The 18,949-nt window shown below is 40.5% G+C and overlaps 1 protein-coding gene across 2 annotated transcripts; it reads left to right on the top strand.

The window, feature by feature from the left end:
* The first annotated feature begins 1,060 nt into the window (after nt 1–1,060).
* On the top strand, nt 1,061–4,457 carry LOC133790731 (uncharacterized). 2 transcript variants are annotated; one of them, XM_062228482.1, is made up of 5 exons: nt 1,061–1,382; nt 2,113–2,212; nt 2,368–2,644; nt 2,781–3,431; nt 3,535–4,457. In XM_062228482.1, the coding sequence occupies exons 1-5, from the start codon at nt 1,253–1,255 to the stop codon at nt 4,207–4,209; spliced, it is 1,833 nt and encodes a 610-aa protein (XP_062084466.1). In that variant the 5' UTR covers nt 1,061–1,252; the 3' UTR covers nt 4,210–4,457. The 2 variants fall into 2 exon arrangements, with proteins under 2 accessions (XP_062084466.1, XP_062084467.1); XM_062228483.1 differs by having other exon boundaries at nt 1,248–1,382; nt 1,499–2,212.
* Nucleotides 4,458–18,949: the final 14,492 nt, after the last annotated feature.

Raw genomic sequence — 18,949 nt, 5'->3', positions numbered from 1 at the left:
AGTGGAAGCCTCCTGACATGACTTGGCTCAAGGTGAATGTGGATGCTGGAGTTCAGAAGGAAGATGGCTCTTGGAGACTGGCGGCTGTTGCTCGGAACTGGCGCGGGCAGGTCCAGAGAGCCCGGTTGAAGGTGCTTCGTAGTCGGGTGGAGCCGATCGTGGCTGAATTGTGGGCGATCTTGGAAGGGATTAAGCTCGGAGGGGACCTGAACGGGGCTTGTTTTGGAGTGGAGTCCGATTGTTTGGGGGCTGTTAGTGCGATCTCTAAGCCGTCCCCTGGGATTTTTGACTGGGATGGAGTTCTTGATTCCATCTCCTCGCTGGCCCTTGTTTCCAATTGCAGGGGGGTTTCTTTTGTCTGTCGTGAAGCTAATCGTTTGGCTCACTGTTTGGCCAAGTCGTCCCAAGTGCTGGGTTCTAGTGCCGTTTGGAATGAGGCTCTGCCTCTTGATGCATCTGCTGTGGCCATCGCAGAGATGCCTATTCCGTGACTGTAGTTTTTTCTGGTTTTTTTTCTGGTTTTGTTCCTGTAGTTTTCTTTTTGGGTTGCTGTCTTGGCTTGACTGTTTCCTTGGATTTCAAAAAAAAAAAAAAAAAAACCTATACTATCTCACTTTTATTGGTGGGGCAGTATTCTCAGCATCAAAATGAGTGGTGGTATTTCATTCCGTTGGGTTGATTTTTGTGTGCAAAGCACGTCACTTTCTCATTTTTCTGTCTCTTTGGATTTGTCCTTAGATCATGCTTATGAAGAGCATAGTGCCAATACCATTTTATGTGAATTGATACAATTTGATATCAAATTCATATTTTATTTAAATTAAAATATATGAAATTAGATATTAAATTGCACTAATGTTGCATATAATAATATTAGAACCTAATAATAATTTTTTTATTTTTAAAATAGTTTTTAGAATTTTAATTTTAACACCAAATAAAATTTCAAAGCAAATAATTATTTAAAACCCTACAAAGTACAAATTAAATGAAAAAATAAAAATATAATCCAAAATAAAAATAAATAATGTCTCTCTCTCCCCTACTTTTGTTTTTAATTACATTGATAAAAAAAATCATCACCAATTGTCAGTGGGTTTGCTTGCTTAAGACTGAGAACCAAGTCGTTTTAACTTCCATTTTCTTTTCTTTTTTATTTTTCCAGCTTTTTCTTCCGAGAAACAAACAGTCTCTGTAAATTTGATTAATGTACATATTTATATTTGCTAAAATCTGCTGAAAAAAGAGAACAATGAGTAACGGAGAGATGTCGGATGAGACTGTAGAAGTGAAGAGGAAAAGGGTAGAAGAATGCATGACGTGCCCTCTTTGTCAGCTGGTTATGGAAGAAGCTACTGCAATATCCACCTGCCTTCATACATGTTAGCTCTTCTATCACCTATATTCTGGGTCTCAATTTCTGCTGAAAATGTGATATGGTTACTTTTTCATTATTTATATATTTTGTGATATGGGTTTTTCAACTGTACCATTTCAGGGTTTTTTCTTTTCGGTCAAGAGAAAAAATAGTTGGAATGTGTCTATGCATCGTATTTTATTTCATTTCTAAGAAAACATGTCATACGGAAGAAATGGTAGTTAGTATGTTTTCATGTAATAACCGGGTGGTTGTTGGTGGATACAGAGTTTGCTTCACCATAAATTTGCTTATAAAAAATTTGGTCTCTTTATTTTGATGATTATGATCAATAATATTGACTTGTTTTGAACAGTAGGATAATGTATAATTTTGGAGAGTTATGAAGCAGCTTTGTTAGTAGCTAACTATGACACTACGCTTGAAAATTCTGACCAAACTTCAATATTTATTTAAAGAAAAGAAAGGGGGTTCAAAGTAGCCTAAATTGATCTGATATAGAGTTTGAGTTCTTGTTCCTTTAAATACTGTTTGGTCTTAGTATTGTGCTTGCTTTCTTTGTGAAAGAAGAAAGAAAGCAAGATTCAGTGTTGTGGGGACTATAAAGGCTAACTGGATTCAGGTTTGTTAAATAGTTTTGACAAAAACAAATTTTCAGGTTAATTTTTGCTCATATTTTCTGAGTTTTATGGGACCAGAATTTCTAACTGTTGTAAACGTGGATTCAAAACCAGTTTGTAGAACGTGCATATATGAGAAGCTCTCAGGCGGGGAGGCCAACTGCTGTCCTGTATGCAACATTAATTTGGGCAGTTTTCCCTTAGAGAAACTCAGGTTATGAATAGCTTTCTCTATAGCTGAACACCCCTTTTCCTCTTAATTGTGTGATATTGTATCTACAAGTGCTAGTATTACTTTTTCCCACTGAATGAGATGGTTTTAAATGTGTGCCAAAGCTTTGTTTTGAGATGTATATTAGTTATATGCAGGCAAGATCGCATTTTGCAAGATTTACAGGCCAAGTTATTTCCTTTTAAAAGGAGAAAGATCAATGCACCTGTTGCTCCCAAAGCCTCCAGAGTTACCGAACTGGAGATTGAGTTGGCTAATGTTCAAAGTGAAGTGGCGTGTCTGAAGACTGAAAAAGAGGCGATGTCTGATCAACTCAATGCTCTTCTTATGCAGCTTGGCCAGAAAGATAAGGAGATCTCTGTACTTCAAGCGAATAAACAGGCTTTGGAGTCGCAGCTGACTGAGCTGGAAAGAGTAACTATCTTGATGCTGTTTGCAAATCTTATGCTCAAAAAAGCTTATACAGATTTGGTCACCAGTTTGCTAGTCATTTTATGCAATTGCGTAGTTGGTTTAAAGAGGAGGCTAAGTGTTATGTGTTTTTGTGCAGCACAAAGAGAAGTTTGTGACTGATCAGACCAACATAGTCTCCCCTGATAATAAAGAACAGGAGAGCGGAGAAGAACAGGAGAATGTTGATGAACAAGAGGAGGCTGAGTATGACATGTCTTTTCTGCAGCAAAGAAAGAAGTTTGTGACTGATCGGACTAACATAGTCTACTCTGATAATGAAGAACAGGAGAACGACTATGAACAAGAGGAGGAGGTTGAAGCCCAAAGTGTTGCTGACCCTGATGAGCCTAATATATTTGTTGGACCTGAGTTGAATGAGCGAACCAGTTCAAAGGTTGAGCTTGATGCCAAGGAGCCAGAGAAACCGTCTCAAGCACAAGTTGAATTATGTGTTGCAATTAAATTGGCTATTACTGATGCTGCAGCCCATATAGCTACAATGGCAAGAGATACTCTTAATTGTTCGCCTGTGTTTACTTATAATTTAATGCTTCTTCAAGTACTGTCCTTAAACTTGTTTCCTGACTGCTCCGAATCCAAGAAAGCCTTTGAATCCATACCGAAGGTGCTCAATTCTGCTATGCTTTCACTGCACTTGATTTGTACTGGGATTCCACTATTAGATGCAGATGGAGTTCAGAAAAATATTTTGTTTTGCAGTATTGACATTGTCATTGGAGGACTGCAAGTAAGCTCACCCTTCTCTCCTGTCCCCTATAAACCTCTTTTTCTTTTAATCCAAAACTCCCATTGATCTCTCTTTGTTGACCAATAAGTTTCAATGTTAATAGGGGTTCTTTTCTGCCTTTCGTATTATGTCTCTCCTTCAAGAAGATCAACTCCTCTCAAAAGCTCTTAAGCAACTTGAGGAGAAGGATGTCTCTGTTGACAGCCTACGCCAGAAGGAGGAGGAAATGCGAAAAATGGCCGAAGAAGCCAAAGCAGATTGGGATGTAACAGTAATGGAGTTGAGGGAAAAGACAGTAGATATAGAGAGAGCGATGCAGTGGAAGGAAGAGAATGATATTTTAGTGGCCGGATTATGCCAGGAGGGGGAAATGCGGAGTGTAGCAGAACAAGCTCAGGTAAAGCAAGCACAAGCAGAGTCTGCCTTAAAAGTAATGCAGTTGAAGGAGGAGAGAATGCGGAGTGTAGCAGAGCAAGCTCAGGCAAAGCTAGCACAAGCAGAATCTGCCTTGAAAGTAATGCAGTTGAAGGAGGAGCAAATGCGAAGTGTAGCAGAGAAAGCTCAGGTAAAGCTAGCACAAGCAGAGTCTGCCTTAAAAGTAATGCAGTTGAAGGAGGAGGAAATGCAGAGTGTAGCAGAGCAAGCTCAAGCAGAGTCTGGCTTAAGAGTAATGCAGTTGAAAGAAAAGACCATTGCAGGCACTGTTGAAGAGACTAAGAAAGAGATTCGGGAGAGCTTGACAAAGCAATTTCAGGATATTTTGAGCAGGCTAGGGTGATTTAGTAGGCCGGTTCTGATGATCTTTTTTTAACAGCTGCTGAATATTACAGGAACTAACAAGTTAATCTTTGTTTTTTTTTTTGAAGGTCACAGAGCTGTAGTTGTTGATGTGTAATTGGTTCTAACCTGTTAAGAAATCCTCCTATGATTGTCCTCTGGACAGACTTGCTTCATGTTAAGACAGATCAGATAGTGTAAACACTTGGTTAATCATTTTAATTTGTTATTCTTTAATGTTGTACTAGATGCCTTTTTCATTTTACTTCGGAAGATTTTTGTTTTCTAGTCTTGTAATTTTGTTATGGTCAAGTCATATGCTCTAACATCGATCCCTTTTTCTTTTTCCAACTGTTCACCTAATTAAAATTAACAAAATGTGATCAAATGGTTCATAAATGATGTAATGATTATAATTTTTTTTTTTTCGTTTCCAAATATAAAATTATTTATGTTCGTCGTCTTGTGATATGTTCGCAGAGAATTAATTTGTATTGACAAGGTTGTTTCGATATTTTTTTCAAGGGAAATGCTTCATTGAACAATAAATCAAGAAAAAGGAATAGGCAAGTCATCTGTGTTAGAGATTCAATTAGTAGTTAATTATTCTTTTGTGTTTTCTGTTATTTACAGTTGTAGTTATGTATTTTGTTATTTTTGTTGAAGAGTTGTTACTCAACTCTCGTTGTATATATACTTCTGTACAGTAATGCTTATTCAATACGAATCTCATTATTCATTTTCACTCTGTTAATTCAATCCTATCATGTTATCAAGAGCCTGTTTATTTTTTTTCTCTGCTTTCTTCTGCGATCACATTCTCTTCTCTTTTTCTTACTAAATTTCTCCTCTTCTCCGTTCATGGCAATGTCTTCTCAGACTTCGACGACCGATTCTACTGCCGCTGCAACTGTTACTCCAATGGTTTACGACTATTCCAGCGTTCTAAAGGTGTTTTGGGGATTGATTTAGATAGTATGACATTGAGAATGTTATTCTTGGTTTTAATTGCATGTCCCCAGAACGAAGTTTGTAGAGTTGAGTAACTAAGCATGCATCTAACCATTTCCAATAAAGTTCTGTTCCAGCGTTCTGCTACAGCATTTTGTTGCGGAGTACCTGGGGCAGTAAGTTGTGATAAAATCTCAAGTTCAATTAAATGATCTTGGAACTGCATATCCAAATATTCTCCACCCCTATCAGATCGCAAGATCTTTAATGTTTTACCTAATTGGTTATGAGCTATTGCTAGGAATTCATGAAACTTTGAAAATGTTTCTGATTTCCTATGCATTAGGTAAAGACATGATTATCTAGAGTAATCGTCAATGAAAGTGACGAAATACTCAAAACCACCCCTAGCTTGTACATTCAAAGGTTCACAAACACATGAATGCACAAGACCAAGTGGTTCTTTGGCCCTATCACCCTTTGCAAAGAATTGATGCTTGGTCAGTTTGCCTTCTAGACAAGATTCACAAACAAGTAATTCACTTAAGGTGAGTTCCCTCAAATGTCTGTCCTTTGTAAGTCTTTGAATCCTATCATAGCCAATGTGACCTAGTCTCAAGTGTCATAAATACGTCATATTATCGTTATCGGTCTTTTGGCGTTTATTGGTCCTAGGTTTAGCTACTTTGAATAAATCAATATTAAGTGTGAGGGGTTCGTTAGGTCGCAGAATATAAAGCCCATTTTCCAAACTTGCAATACACAATTGTGATCCATTGAAAGAAATAGATATATTAAAACTTGTGAAAGTCATAACAAATCGTTCTAATTGCAACATGGAAACTGAAATTAAATTTATACTAAAATTTAGAATAAAAAATACATCATTTAAAATTAAAAATTTATTTCCGAACTTTGGACGAGCTCTTCCTCTCGCTTGGACTGCAACAAACGCTCTGTTCCCAACTCTAAGCTTTAAGCCGCCTTCGTTCACTTCCTCCCACGATTCAAGAAGCTATAAAGAGTTGTTAACATGGTTGGTAGATCCAGAATCAATAATCCAAATGGATTTATCATTCTCTAAAACATATGTTTCCAAGATAAATGAACTATAATCATTACCTTTGTTTTTCGCTGCTAGAAATTTAGGGCAATCTCGTTTCCAATGCCCCTTCTATTTGCAGTGAAAGCACTTATCTTTACCTTTCTTGTTTTTCTTGTTCTTCCCCTTAGGCGTCTGTGCACTTGGTTGTACACTCGTCTTTGCAGCCTTTGCAGGCTTGGGGTTGTTGTTTTGTCCATTCTTCCTCTTGTTTCCAGCTTTCGAAGACGAAGCTTGGTTAGCTTCAGCCTTAGCTGGATCAGCAGCAACAACAGTAGTCTTATTTTCTCCTCCTTTACTAGGTCCACCCATGATAGGCTCAAAAATCTGAAGCTCGTTCATGAGATGCGTCGGACCATAGTTGAGTTGATTACAAATGTGCAGACAAAGTGTCATCCGAGCATTCACAGTGTCATCATGTATGTGCGGAGACGGTGATATCCAAGCATTTACGATGCCATCACGAGCATTGACGGTGCCATCACGAACGTGCGGACACAATGCTCGTTCTGGGGATTCTTCAATCATGAAGAACTAGGAGTTGTCACCAATCAACTTTATGTTGATATTTTGCTTCCAATTAAGGAAGTTTTCTCCAATGAGTTTCTCCATCGAAAGTTGAGAAATGATTGGAGTAGACACCGACACTACTTAACTTAAAACTACAAATTACCAATAAAATAGAAATCAATCACATTTGCTCAATAAAACTTCTATTCACACAAATTTCAAGAAATAGAACAACATATACCAAAAATATGTAAGATATGAGAAAAAATACAAAAAACAATCATATATCTATTTCTTTAGGTTTTCAACTAATTTATGATATCCTTGTCCCGATTGGCGAGAGTCAAAAATACCACTAGTTAAATAGAGTTGTAAACTCATTTAATAATGGACACCACTATTAACAACCTACTATTCGATCAAAATAAGAAAACAAAATCTTATTTTATGAGCTAGACCCACGGTTTCGATAATCATAGATTTAGTCCTAGTAGTCACCGTAGGGGTGAGTCTAGTAGAATTTGACATATAATTATCTATCTTTTGAAATCTAACCTTGTCAAAATAACTAATGAACACCTTCTGTAGGGGGACGAATCAAAGCGCCTCGAGGCCCCAATAAACTATTGACTATGTTAAACCAATGGTAGAGATCGAATAAAATCCTTAAAATAATCTCATTATTTTATTAAAAAATAGTATTTTTATTATTTATTTTTAGAAAATTAATGACCATGGTTTTCCAAAAAAAATTAAAAGGATTAAATTTTTAAAACCAAAGTCCTATAATTTCCTATTAATTCTAAAGTGTCACATTGAAACAAATTCAATTAATTTAGAATTAATTTGTTGCTAATCAATAGTTAGGTTTAACTAATATAATGAACCTATACAAATAAGTCCAACTCAGGTAAATGAGCCTTAACAATTGGGCTTGTATGGAGGAGGGTTGGGTCCAGTATGTCGTCCCCACTACAAAGACCCCCTATCTTCCATACAAGGTCCAAAAGACAGGAATTTAAATATTTGTTTTATTAATTACTATTAATTGATTAGGCCCACTATAGTCATGTAAAGAAAATGAGCCTTAACAAGTGGAATCATCCACAAAAGATGAATTTAAACTTTACATTTTTAATGGGTCCAAATAAAACCTATCATTTTATGAATATTTTATTTGGCAAAAACTATATATCTAACAAACATATGGGTCACTATATGCATCTAAGCCCAATTGCAAAAATACCACATATAGTGCAAATAGACATGTTATAATTGGATGGGCCTAATCATGTTATTATATGAGCAATTCTATGAATTTATGCAAAAATACCACAATTTATTTTATTTGCAAAAATACCACAATCACTTATCTAGAATTTATCAAAAACTTCAAATTAATTAAATTTTTACAAAAAAATAAGTCAATTTAAATGAAATTTATCAACAATTAACAATAGTTAATTTAAATTTCATTTATCAACAATCAACTTGGTTTTAGGTTAATTTGAAAAAAAATATTAATTTAATTTAAATAGGATTTATCAACAATTAACCAAAGTTAATTTAAATCTCATTTATTAAAAAAATATTTTATTAATTGGCTGAAAAATGATATTTTTCAAAATTTAACCAAATTAAAATTTTAAAATCAATATCTTAACTGTTTTTCAAAAATATCTTGTGTTGTTTCAACTATAGCTAATATTTTAACCTTTAAAAAAATAAAATATTAATAGTTATAACAATCGTAAAATATCTCAAAACAGTTAATCAAATTCAAATATCTATAAAAATATCTAACTAACAATATTCAAATTTTAAATAATTTAAATATTAAAAACTATAGAATAAAAATATATTTATATTTTCAAATAAAGAATTAATAAAAATATCAAGAATTTAAAATAAAATATCTTAAATATCTGATATCTTAATTATAATATTTTAATATATTAAAAGATTTAAAATTAAGTTATTAGTCTATTTTTAAATTTGAATTTGAATCTTTGTAGAAAATATCTAATTATTTAAATCTCAATTAACAAAAATATCTTATTTTTTATAAAACAATTTTAAATGATAAAACAAAAATGATATTTTTGGTTTTGATTAGAAATAATTTATTTTCACAATTTTTATTTTTCTTTAATTTAAAAAAATGGATGAATAGTAACAGGTACTGTAACCTGTTCATCGCGCGCGAGGTGGCTGGTGCGGGTCGGCCAAATTTTTTCGAATTTTTTTTTTTGTAAAATTTTTCAAACCAAAACCATTTTCTAATTAATTTTTAATATGTTTATACAAAATAAAGCATATATAAAAATTAATAGCATAGAAAACACAACAAAATAACCTAAAAATTGCTAATAATCACATAAATTCAATATACTTCATAAAACACATGAAAAACAATCAAATTATTCAAACATATCAAATAATCCAATTTTAAACATGTTCATGCATGAAAATAAAGATTACCAAATGCTCTGATACGAGTTGTTGGGAAAACTTATACATGATCTTTATTTATTTTCATGTAGATCTAATATTAAACAAATTAATATGAGATAACCTAGAACATGCTTCTAAAATTGAATTCAAAGAGAAACAAATATAAGAATACTTACAATATACGCAGCGGAATGAAAGAGTCATTCCTTCAGTTTCTCTAACTCTTGTATCATTTCTATCGCAGAGTATTATCAAGAAACCGAACCGTTCTTCTAGTTTCTTCACAGTCTTCCAAAGTATCCTTAGAATCACCTAGACTAGAGTGGGCAATTCTCAACACATGAGATAGATACTGAGAGAATAAGAGAAAATAATCAAAGAGGCTTAGAAAATGACATATGTTTAGAGAGAATCTAAAACCTATCAGAAAATCTGGCTTGTGACTTGTCAAACTTGTTTGTCATCTGTCTTGACTTCACTCTAAGCACTCATTTTATAGACTCAATTAGGCCATTTAATTTAATTAAAAATCAATAAAATAATAGTCAATTTGAAGCCCTAGGTCGAAATTATCATGGACTTTAGGCCCGTGAAATTTCTCATTTGATTATAAGCCCATTGGACTTAAAATCTATAACTATATTATTTTCTATTTATTTAACTAATTAAACAATCATTTAAATCCTTTATCAAATTAATTATTTATAATTTGAACCTTGATTTAAACTTATTTATTAATTTAGATACCAATTTATCTTAATTAATAAATCTGCCATAATTTCTCTTTTCTTCTAAAAAATACATAACTATGTGAAACTATCTAAAATTGACCTGGTCAACTTATATAATTAAATCAATTAATTGAGACTATCTAGATGATTTTATCCAAGGTACAATGGGGACCATGGGCCTATGAAATCAAGCTCCAATAAGTTATTGTAAATCTAACAAATAAATTTACTAACTTATTAATTCCTCGTGACTCTAATATAGACTCGGAATTGCACTCTTGAATTCATAAAACGCTCTATAACAAATATGAATACGCTATTAATTATCCATTGTTACAACCACAATTGTCACTTAATCCTCTATAGATGGTCTACAATGAGATAGGACTAAAATACTGTTTTACCCCTCATTGTATTTTATCCTTAAAACACTTAGTTCCTTATAAATGATATTTCAGTAAACTAATTAAATTACTGAAATGAGATCTCTATCATTAAACACCTTGAACCAAAATAAAAGAAAACCATCGTTTCACTACTTCATCAGAAGCTATAGATGTTCATATCTATGATTAACACTCCCACTCAATTATACTACCGAGTTCCCAAGATGTAAGTAAGGGCTAGTCCGTAGGGTAAGCTGGTAACGAACAAGTCAAAGAACTCAAATAATACAATCAGTTAGAATACTAACCACTCAGAATTGAGATTGAATTGACCTATGGTCAACTATATGATATGACTAGAATAGATAATAACGGTATGTTTACTTATCTTATCAACTGTCAATATCGGTCCATTCTGATGTAACAAATACATCCGATCTTATCTACTTTGTTAATGTTCTGAAAAGAACATAACACTGTAATGTGTAAGTAGATCATATCGTAGATTGGCAAGTCAGTGTAAATCCTGTGCAAGACTCTTATGTGGTGAGTCACTGTAATGCCCCAAAATCCCTAATAAAGTTTAGGAACTTGATTAGGAGGCCGAGAGGGCCATAATTGATTTATTACGTTATTAAGTGATCATATGCATGTTTATGTGAATTATATTATAATATGATGTTAAATGCATGCATGTGGCTCCACATTTCATTACAGGGGTGTTTTGGTAATTTGGCCCGTTGAGGGCGTAATTGTATATTTGTATGCATGTCGATGACATATTGTTAAAACCACATTATAATGTGGATTTGTTCGAGCTATTCGGCATGAGACGATCATGGAGTATTAATTAGCGGTTTATTCATAACAAGTTTAAGTTCGGGGCTCGAGATGAGTCTCGGGGTGATTTTAATGATTAGAGTGTTGCCGGGAATAAAAGGGTAACGTGATATGAATTATTGGTGTTTGAGAATATTAAGAATAGCGGGAATTGAAGAACGTTAATTATGATTAACGAGATAGGTGGAAAATACCAATTTTTCCCTTGGGAGCCTTTAGAAACCCTTAATTGACCTAGGGGTATTTTGGTCTTTTTACCCATAGGATAGATATAAGCCATTTAAGGCTGTAGAAGCTTGTCAAAAACAGAGCATCTCTTCCTCTTCTCCCGTACCTCTGTTTCCTTCTTTTTCTCTTTGAATTTTCAAACTCTTTTTGAGGAACCAAGCTGGGATAAGCTAGGGTTATGCTCCAATATTGAAGAGGGTGTGTTGCTAAGATTGAGGTGAGTTTTTAGCCATTAGAACTCTTGCTTTTGCTTTATTTTCTTAGTTAAGTTTCAGATGGTTTTTGAGTTAGAAAGTTGGGAATTGATTGGAGTTTTGACTAGGGTTCTTGTGGTTGTGATGCTTGGGGCTTGTAAGGATGGTTTTTGGGTTCATTTGACATAAAAAATGGGATTTGGAAGCATTGGAATCGAGTTAGAACTGAAGGAGTCGAAGAAGGAGGTTTCAAGGGAGAATCAGTCTGGGGGTAGCGCTACAGCGCCCATCAAAGGGCGCTGTAGCGCTACACATGATTTCTGTGGGCGGTTTGGGGGTTCTGAGTATAGCGCTGGGGCGTTATTGAGTAGCGCTGTAGCGCTACTCTGTTCCTCCAGAATCCCGTTTTGAGTGTTTTTAAGGGTTTTTGGCTCGGGGTTTCAATCCTTTAGGCCCGGGATCGAATCTACTCACCGTGTGGGTAAATTTCGGGGTCCCGAGAGTGGGGTTTAGATCAAGACCCTGTTATTGTTGATTTTCATTAATCGGAGATGGTATTTGGTTATGACTAGGTGATCGCTAAATGATAAAGGATCGATCGTTCTCAAGAGTCGTTCTTGTTCTAATTCTCGCTCGAACCAGAGGTAAGAAAACTGCACCCCATATATGACATGCATGGTTATTCGTGAGGCATGTTGAGTGCTCTATATGTGGACATTGATTGCATTGAAAATGCATAAGATACATGAGATTAGGGCATGACATGAATGTTGATTATGAGATTGATCAGAGCTTGAGTCTCTGTAATTGTGCATGATTATAATTATGCTTTTGATTACTGAATGAGCATGCCAAATGCTTTATATCTGAATATTTGACATATGATATATGTCTGTTTGTATTACCTAAATGAGGAAGCACTGAATTATTAGTCAGGGATTGGCAATGGTGTCAGTATCAACTGTGAAGCTGTGACTCATTAGTCAAGTTCGGCAGTGGTACTGGGCACTGGTCACACAATGCTGACTTATAAGTCAGGAACGACTTTAGCGTGCTCAACGCAAGCCAACAAATATTAGATCTAATCGACATCTACATTGAATGACTTAAATGAGCATTAATGCTGGATCGACCCTAAGGTCGATGAAACTCATAAGCGCTTGTTTAGTCTAAGGGCTAGTTAATTAGAGCCATAGCCAGAAAGGCTAAGGCGACCTACATGTCACATCTAGGAAGGTGTTATCCAGATTTCCGGATAGCGTTTAGATGGATAGCCTCGGGAAAGCAGAATTATCAAAGTCTTTCACGAAAGGTGACCAGAGCTCGCGGATGGACAGAAAGGCTTCGCCTCTCCCGTTTAGTGTCAAGCTTACTCTTTCAAGCAACCGCGACACGGAAGCTCGTCAATTCTCCCGGACTCCCGAAGGGATATCCTTCGGGGAAGGTTCTTCTAGGAGAAGCTCTTCAGGTTACCTTCGCGGATACAGTCCCGTGCCTCGCACGAAAGAAGACCAAGCGGCCGAGTCATGGAGGAGGCATAGTTGGAATGATATCCACCTGACACAGGATCCCGCCTGACACGCCTGACAGGTCGAGGCCGCACACATCCCAGCACGCCTAAAAGTACCATTTCGCCTACTGTTCCGCTGACAGCCTGGAAAAGACAGCTGCCTTTGTGCATTCCCCATACTTTCATGTAAATATACCCACATAGAGCCTGGTAGCCAGGCGACTACGGTAATTGTATCCCCTATTTATGGCTGGTGTAATTAAGGCTCAGGGGGGCAGAGTAAAACCCTAATCCAAAACCCTAGTTATAAAGACCTCCTCATTTTACGATAGGGGGGGGGGGGGGGGTCAAGAAATTAGAGAGCAGGAACTCTGCCAAAAATCTCTCTAGCTTCATCTTCTTCAAGAGAACCCGAGAGAAACATTGTGAGTTTGTGAGGGTCTTATACACCAGCCATTTCACTGTAATCCACTACAAGTATAATAACATCGACTCGTGGACTAGGGCTCGTTAACGCCTGAACCACGTAAAAAACCTGTTTGTTTATTTATATTTCTGCACTTCTACAGTTCTTATCTTTTTATTATTTTGTTTGTATTCGTTTCCGAAAAACTCGGTAAACATTTTGGTGCTTTCATTGAGAGCTGTAGAGAGTTGTTAGTCAGTTCTTTTTCTGTGTACGTTTTTTGTATTCACTCCGTACTGAAAATATGGTGACTACGAGAAAATCCGCGGTACAGAACGAACCCCCAGTAACCCAGACCGAAGGAGAAAGTACCCAAGACTCGGACTACCAGGGTGAAGACCCGACATCCCGCCAGGATCGGGTCAGCACTGAAGATACGACATACTTAGAAAACGAAGAAGAGTATGTCCGAGACGGTTACTACAAAGACGGCTACTACTACGAGAAGGATCTAGAACTGGTCCAAGTAGCCGAGGAACTGGTGGCCACTAAGGCCAAGCTTGCTGAGCAGGAGCGCGTCTCCGAAAAAATGCAGCGCATGATGGAGCGCCTCCGAGGCAAGCTTGGAGATCTAGGCGACTCGGACGAGGACGCCTCTGTTTTAGGTGGTGCTGATGCCACCATGCCGGATCCAGCCGTTGCTGGACCATCCAAAGCCGCCCCTAACAAGGGCAAAGAAAAAGTTGGGGAGCCTGTGCGCACTAACGCCCCTGCACCTCCTAAAGGCGCGAACCACCAGGCCAACTGCCCCCCCCCCCCCCCCCCCCCGCGCGCAGAAGGTCTCTGGCGCTCCTAAGCCCAGACGTCCTTCAGCCCCAAGGGGGCACTCTGTGCCTGAAGGGCCCGGTGCTAAGGCACCCAGGCCTAGGGGAAGGAACAACCGCCCCAGTGATTCCGTCAACCAGGACGGTCGAGCTGCGGACACGCACTCCGAGGATAGCTGGTCCACGGTGGACCTAAGAAGAAGGTTGGAGGCCAAGTATGAAAAGGCCAAAGGAGAAAAGGCCCGGCCTCGCTGAGATGACCTGCGAAATCATCTCAACGACAAGATCCGGGGACGTGACCTCCCGGAGAGTGATATAAAGAGGCTCGAGGAACAGATAGCTGCTTTGACCAAGCTGGTCCGGAAGCAAAGTGGGGCCCTGTCAGACTCTGAGGAGGAAGACCCGGAACCATGTATTCGGAGAATCGCGGAAACTCCCCTCCCGGAGAACTTCAAAATGCCTCATATAGAATTATATGAGGGGAGGACAGACCCGCGCACCCATCTAGCTAAATACAACAAGATGATGCAAGTGGCGCGCGTCAGTGAGGATGCCAAATGCATGTGCTTCTCACTCACCCTTACTAAGTCCGCAGAGGACTGGTGGAAAATATTAGCTCCCGGATCCATCCACAGTTGGAAGGAGCTACAGTCCGCGTTCAAGAGGCAGTTCATTGCTGCCCGGGACCACGACATGGAGGTTGGTTCCTTAACCAACATCAAGCAACTACCCAATGAGAGCCTCAAAGCTTTCATTCAAAGAATGATGGAAGCTGCTGCTAAGACCAAGGTCAGCGATGATATGAAGATGATCGCCCTTCAATCGGGGCTTACCGTCGGTTCCCTGCTATGGGGGGAAATACAAAGGAGACGGGCAGAAACTCTGTCCGAATTCATGTCGAAAGCTCAGGGAATCATCAACCTTGAAGATGCCTACCAACAGGCCTTTGGAGTTCCCCCAGCTCCGACGCCCTCTGTGACTGCGCCGAGCTTTGCTTCGCAAGCTCCCGCACCAGCCCTCACGTTTTCAGGAGCCCAGTTCACTCCAAGCGTGTGTGGGCCTTCCGCGTCTGCTCAGACGCCGAGTCAAACCCATTTTTCTGGGTACGGAGCTGTACAAACCGGATGTAGTATCGCTCCCGGCCGGTCGCAACCGCAAGCGGAAGGCCCAGAACAAAATCTGAGCCAATCGCGGAATAAACGAGGAGGAAGAAACTCCAACCGGGGGGACCATTCAAAGAAACCCCGGAAGGACTATGAGCCCAAGTTCACGGAGTACACCAGTTTGATAGACTCACGAGAGAATGGCTATCGAGCGACCTGTAATATGGTCAACTACAGGAAGCCCCCGAAAGTGTCTCACGGAGGAAGGCATCCGCGAGACTCCAATAAAAGGTGTGAGTTCCACGGAGACGTGGGGCACACCACAAACGAGTGCCTTCAACTGAAGGATGAGATCGAGTCCCTGGCAAGAGCGGGACACCTCGGTCAATGGGTGAGGATACCCATAATCTATCCCGGACAGGGAGTAGTTCACGGAGCTGCGTTGTCTCCGGGACAGAAGGGACCGCTAGTGCTCCTGGAGCCAGTCACCCCCAAGCTCCTGGATCCCAGTTCCCAGCGCTTCCTGCTCCGACCTCTCCGGCACCCATTGCCATGTTGGCTCCCGGACCCGGAAATCCATATCTGCCTGGCCTTGCTCCGCCATCTGTTGACGGACACGTAGCCACCATTTCCGGAGGACCACACCTTGCCGGAAGCACCCGCAACTCCCAGAAAAGGTACTTGAGGGAGTTAGAACACACCAGGGAGATGTGCGCCTTGGCTCAGTCACCTGCTCAGCGTCCCTGAATGATGGATCTTCCCATCACCTTCACGGAAGATGACGCCCGACATGTGCACTCCCCCACAACGATCCCCTCGTCGTGGAAGCCCAGATTGCCAATAAGAAGGTGTCACGGATCCTCGTCGATAATGGAAGCTCCGTAAACATCCTCTTCAAAGCTGCCTTCCACGCGATCGGATTAACCGAGACTGATCTGACCCCATGCCCCATCCAGCTTCAGGGGTTCAATGGGGATGCACTCATGCCCTTAGGCAAAATTCAACTTCCGGTCACCCTCAGAGGAGACAGCGACGCTTGTGCCTTCAGGCACTGCACATTCGTGGTGGTCGACTGCCCCACGGCGTATAATGCCATCCTAGGTCGACCGGTCCTAATCGATTTTGGGGCAGTAACCTCGATACGCCACTTATGTTTGAAGTTTCCATGTGACAACGAGCGTATCGGCACCCTCAGAGGGGACCAACGAAGTGCACGAAGCTGTTATAACGTCTCCGTCCGATCCGTCTACACGGTCCAGGAGGCGACTGTTGCCGCTCCTTTGGCGGAGAATCTGCCAAAAAATGGGGGTGCCCAAGGGGCATATGTTGATGAACTCGACCCTAGATTGGGGGTCGAGAGGGAGATAGAGCCGATGGAGGAAGTCGAGGAAGTGATCCTCAACTCGGAAGATCCCACCAAAGTCATTCAGGTGGGGAAAAACCTTCCATCGGCCATTCGAGAAAAGATCGTGGCCACTGTGAAGAATAATCAGGATATCCTGGCATGGTGCCACGCTGATATGATGGGGATTAATCCTAATGTTGCGTGCCACGCACTCAACATCGACCCATCTGCAACTCCCGTTCGCCAAAAGAGAAGGCCGTTAGACCCAGTGAGGGCCGAAGCAGTCAAAGCTGAGGTGGACAAGCTGATGTCCATAGGCTTTCTCCAGGAGTCACACTATCCCGTGTGGTTGGCCAACCCGGTTTTGGTCCCGAAACCCAATGGGTCCTGGAGAATGTGTATTGACTTCACGGACCTAAACAAAGCCTGCCCAAAAGACTGTTTCCCTCTTCCGCGAATCGATCAAATGGTAGACGCTACTTCCGGGTATGAACTCTTATCCTTCATGGATGCATACTCCGGGTACAACCAGATCAAGATGCATGTCGCAGACCGGGAACACACCAGCTTCCTCACGGACAAGGATGTCTACTGTTACGTGGTCATGCCTTTCGGTTTGAAGAATGCTGGGGCGACATACCAGCGTCTAGTAAACAAGATGTTCAAGGACCAGTTGGGGAGGAACATGGAGGTGTACGTAGACGACATGTTGGTAAAATCCAAGACCTCCGGGGACCACAGTGACGACCTTGAGGAGGCTTTCGCCGTGATCCGAAAGTATGGAATGAAACTGAATCCGAAGAAATGTACTTTCGGAGTCTCGTCTGGGAAGTTCCTCAGTTTCATTGTCAGCTCCCGCGGAGTGGAGGCCAACCCTGAGAAAATTAAGGCGTTCATAGACATGCCTTCTCCCCGGAAGCATAAGGATGTCCAAAGCGTTACCGGAAGGATAGCGGCTCTCAGCCGCTTCGTATCTAAGGCCACTGAAAAATGTGTCCCCTTCTTCAATGTGTTGCGGGGAAACAAGAGGTTCGAGTGGACCCCCGAATGCGAAGCAGCCTTCCAACACCTCAAGGAACATCTAACCCGAGCTCCCATTCTGTCCAAACCTGTCGAAGGAGAGGCGTTGTTCTTGTACTTAGCTGTGACAAAGCACGCCGTGAGTGCCGCTCTCGTCCGGGAAGACGGCCGTGTCCAGATATTCAATGATCGAGAAACTCTCCCTCTGCTTGCTAATCGCTTCGAGGAAGCTAAGGCCCTATTTCCAGGCGCACACCATCAGAGTACTCACCAACCACCCTCTCCGACAAGTCTTGCAGAAGCCCGAGTCTTCTGGCAGATTACTTAAATGGGCCATGGAACTAAGCCAGTTTGACATCCACTACCAGCCACGTATTTCCATAAAAGGACAAGCTCTCGCGGACTTTATTGTGGAATGCTCAGGAATGAATGACCTCCAGGAAGATCCTGTCCCGGAACTTCCCACATGGAAGGTCTATGTAGACGGAGCCTCAAATGAAAAAGGAGCTGGAGCAGGGGTCATCCTAATATCTCCCCAAGGACATCAGCTCCAGAGCGCCATCCGTTTCGCGTTCCCAGCATCCAACAACGAGGCAGAACACGAAGCCATGCTAGCTGGATTGCAACTGGCCAGAGAAGTCGGAGCCCAAAAAATCGAGGTATACAGCGACTCCCTACTTGTGGTAAACCAAATATCCGGGGAATACCAGACGAAAGGCGAAAAAATGGCTGCCTACGTGTCTCTCTCCCGCGGCCTCCTGCAGCATTTCAAAGGCTACCAAATCCGCCAGGTCCCCCGGGACCAGAACTCACTCGCGGACACGCTGGCCAAGCTTGCAACAGACCCGGAGATTGAACAATATGGCCTAGTGCCCATCGGGCACTTAGAAGCACCTAGTACCGAGACACAGAGGGTAAATGCCATCATCGACCATTCCCATTCCTGGATAGGACCCATCCTCAGATTTCTCACCACCGGAGAGCTCCCCACTGATAAAGCTGACGCAAGAAAGCTCCAATATCAAGCTCCCCGATACGTGGTTATGGATGGAAAGCTTTACCGCAGGGGGTTTTCCATACCCTTCCTTAGGTGTGTTGCCGGAACCGAAATCAGCACCATCATCCATGAGATTCACG

The sequence above is a fragment of the Humulus lupulus genome, chromosome 7 (genome assembly GCF_963169125.1).
Source record: "Humulus lupulus chromosome 7, drHumLupu1.1, whole genome shotgun sequence".
Taxonomy (NCBI): Eukaryota; Viridiplantae; Streptophyta; class Magnoliopsida; order Rosales; family Cannabaceae; genus Humulus; species Humulus lupulus.
Note: the sequence above shows the minus strand (reverse complement) of the source record. Positions and strands in the feature narration are given on the sequence as shown.

Bases quoted from the DNA above. Each gene is read 5' to 3' on its own strand.
- LOC133790731 (XM_062228482.1), top strand. From the start codon at position 1,253: ATGAGTAACGGAGAGATGTCGGATGAGACTGTAGAAGTGAAGAGGAAA. The intron at 1,383-2,112 runs GTTAGCTCTTCT...ATTCAAAACCAG, and splicing joins ATCCACCTGCCTTCATACAT to TTTGTAGAACGTGCATATAT. The intron at 2,645-2,780 runs GTAACTATCTTG...GTTTTTGTGCAG, and splicing joins AGCTGACTGAGCTGGAAAGA to CACAAAGAGAAGTTTGTGAC.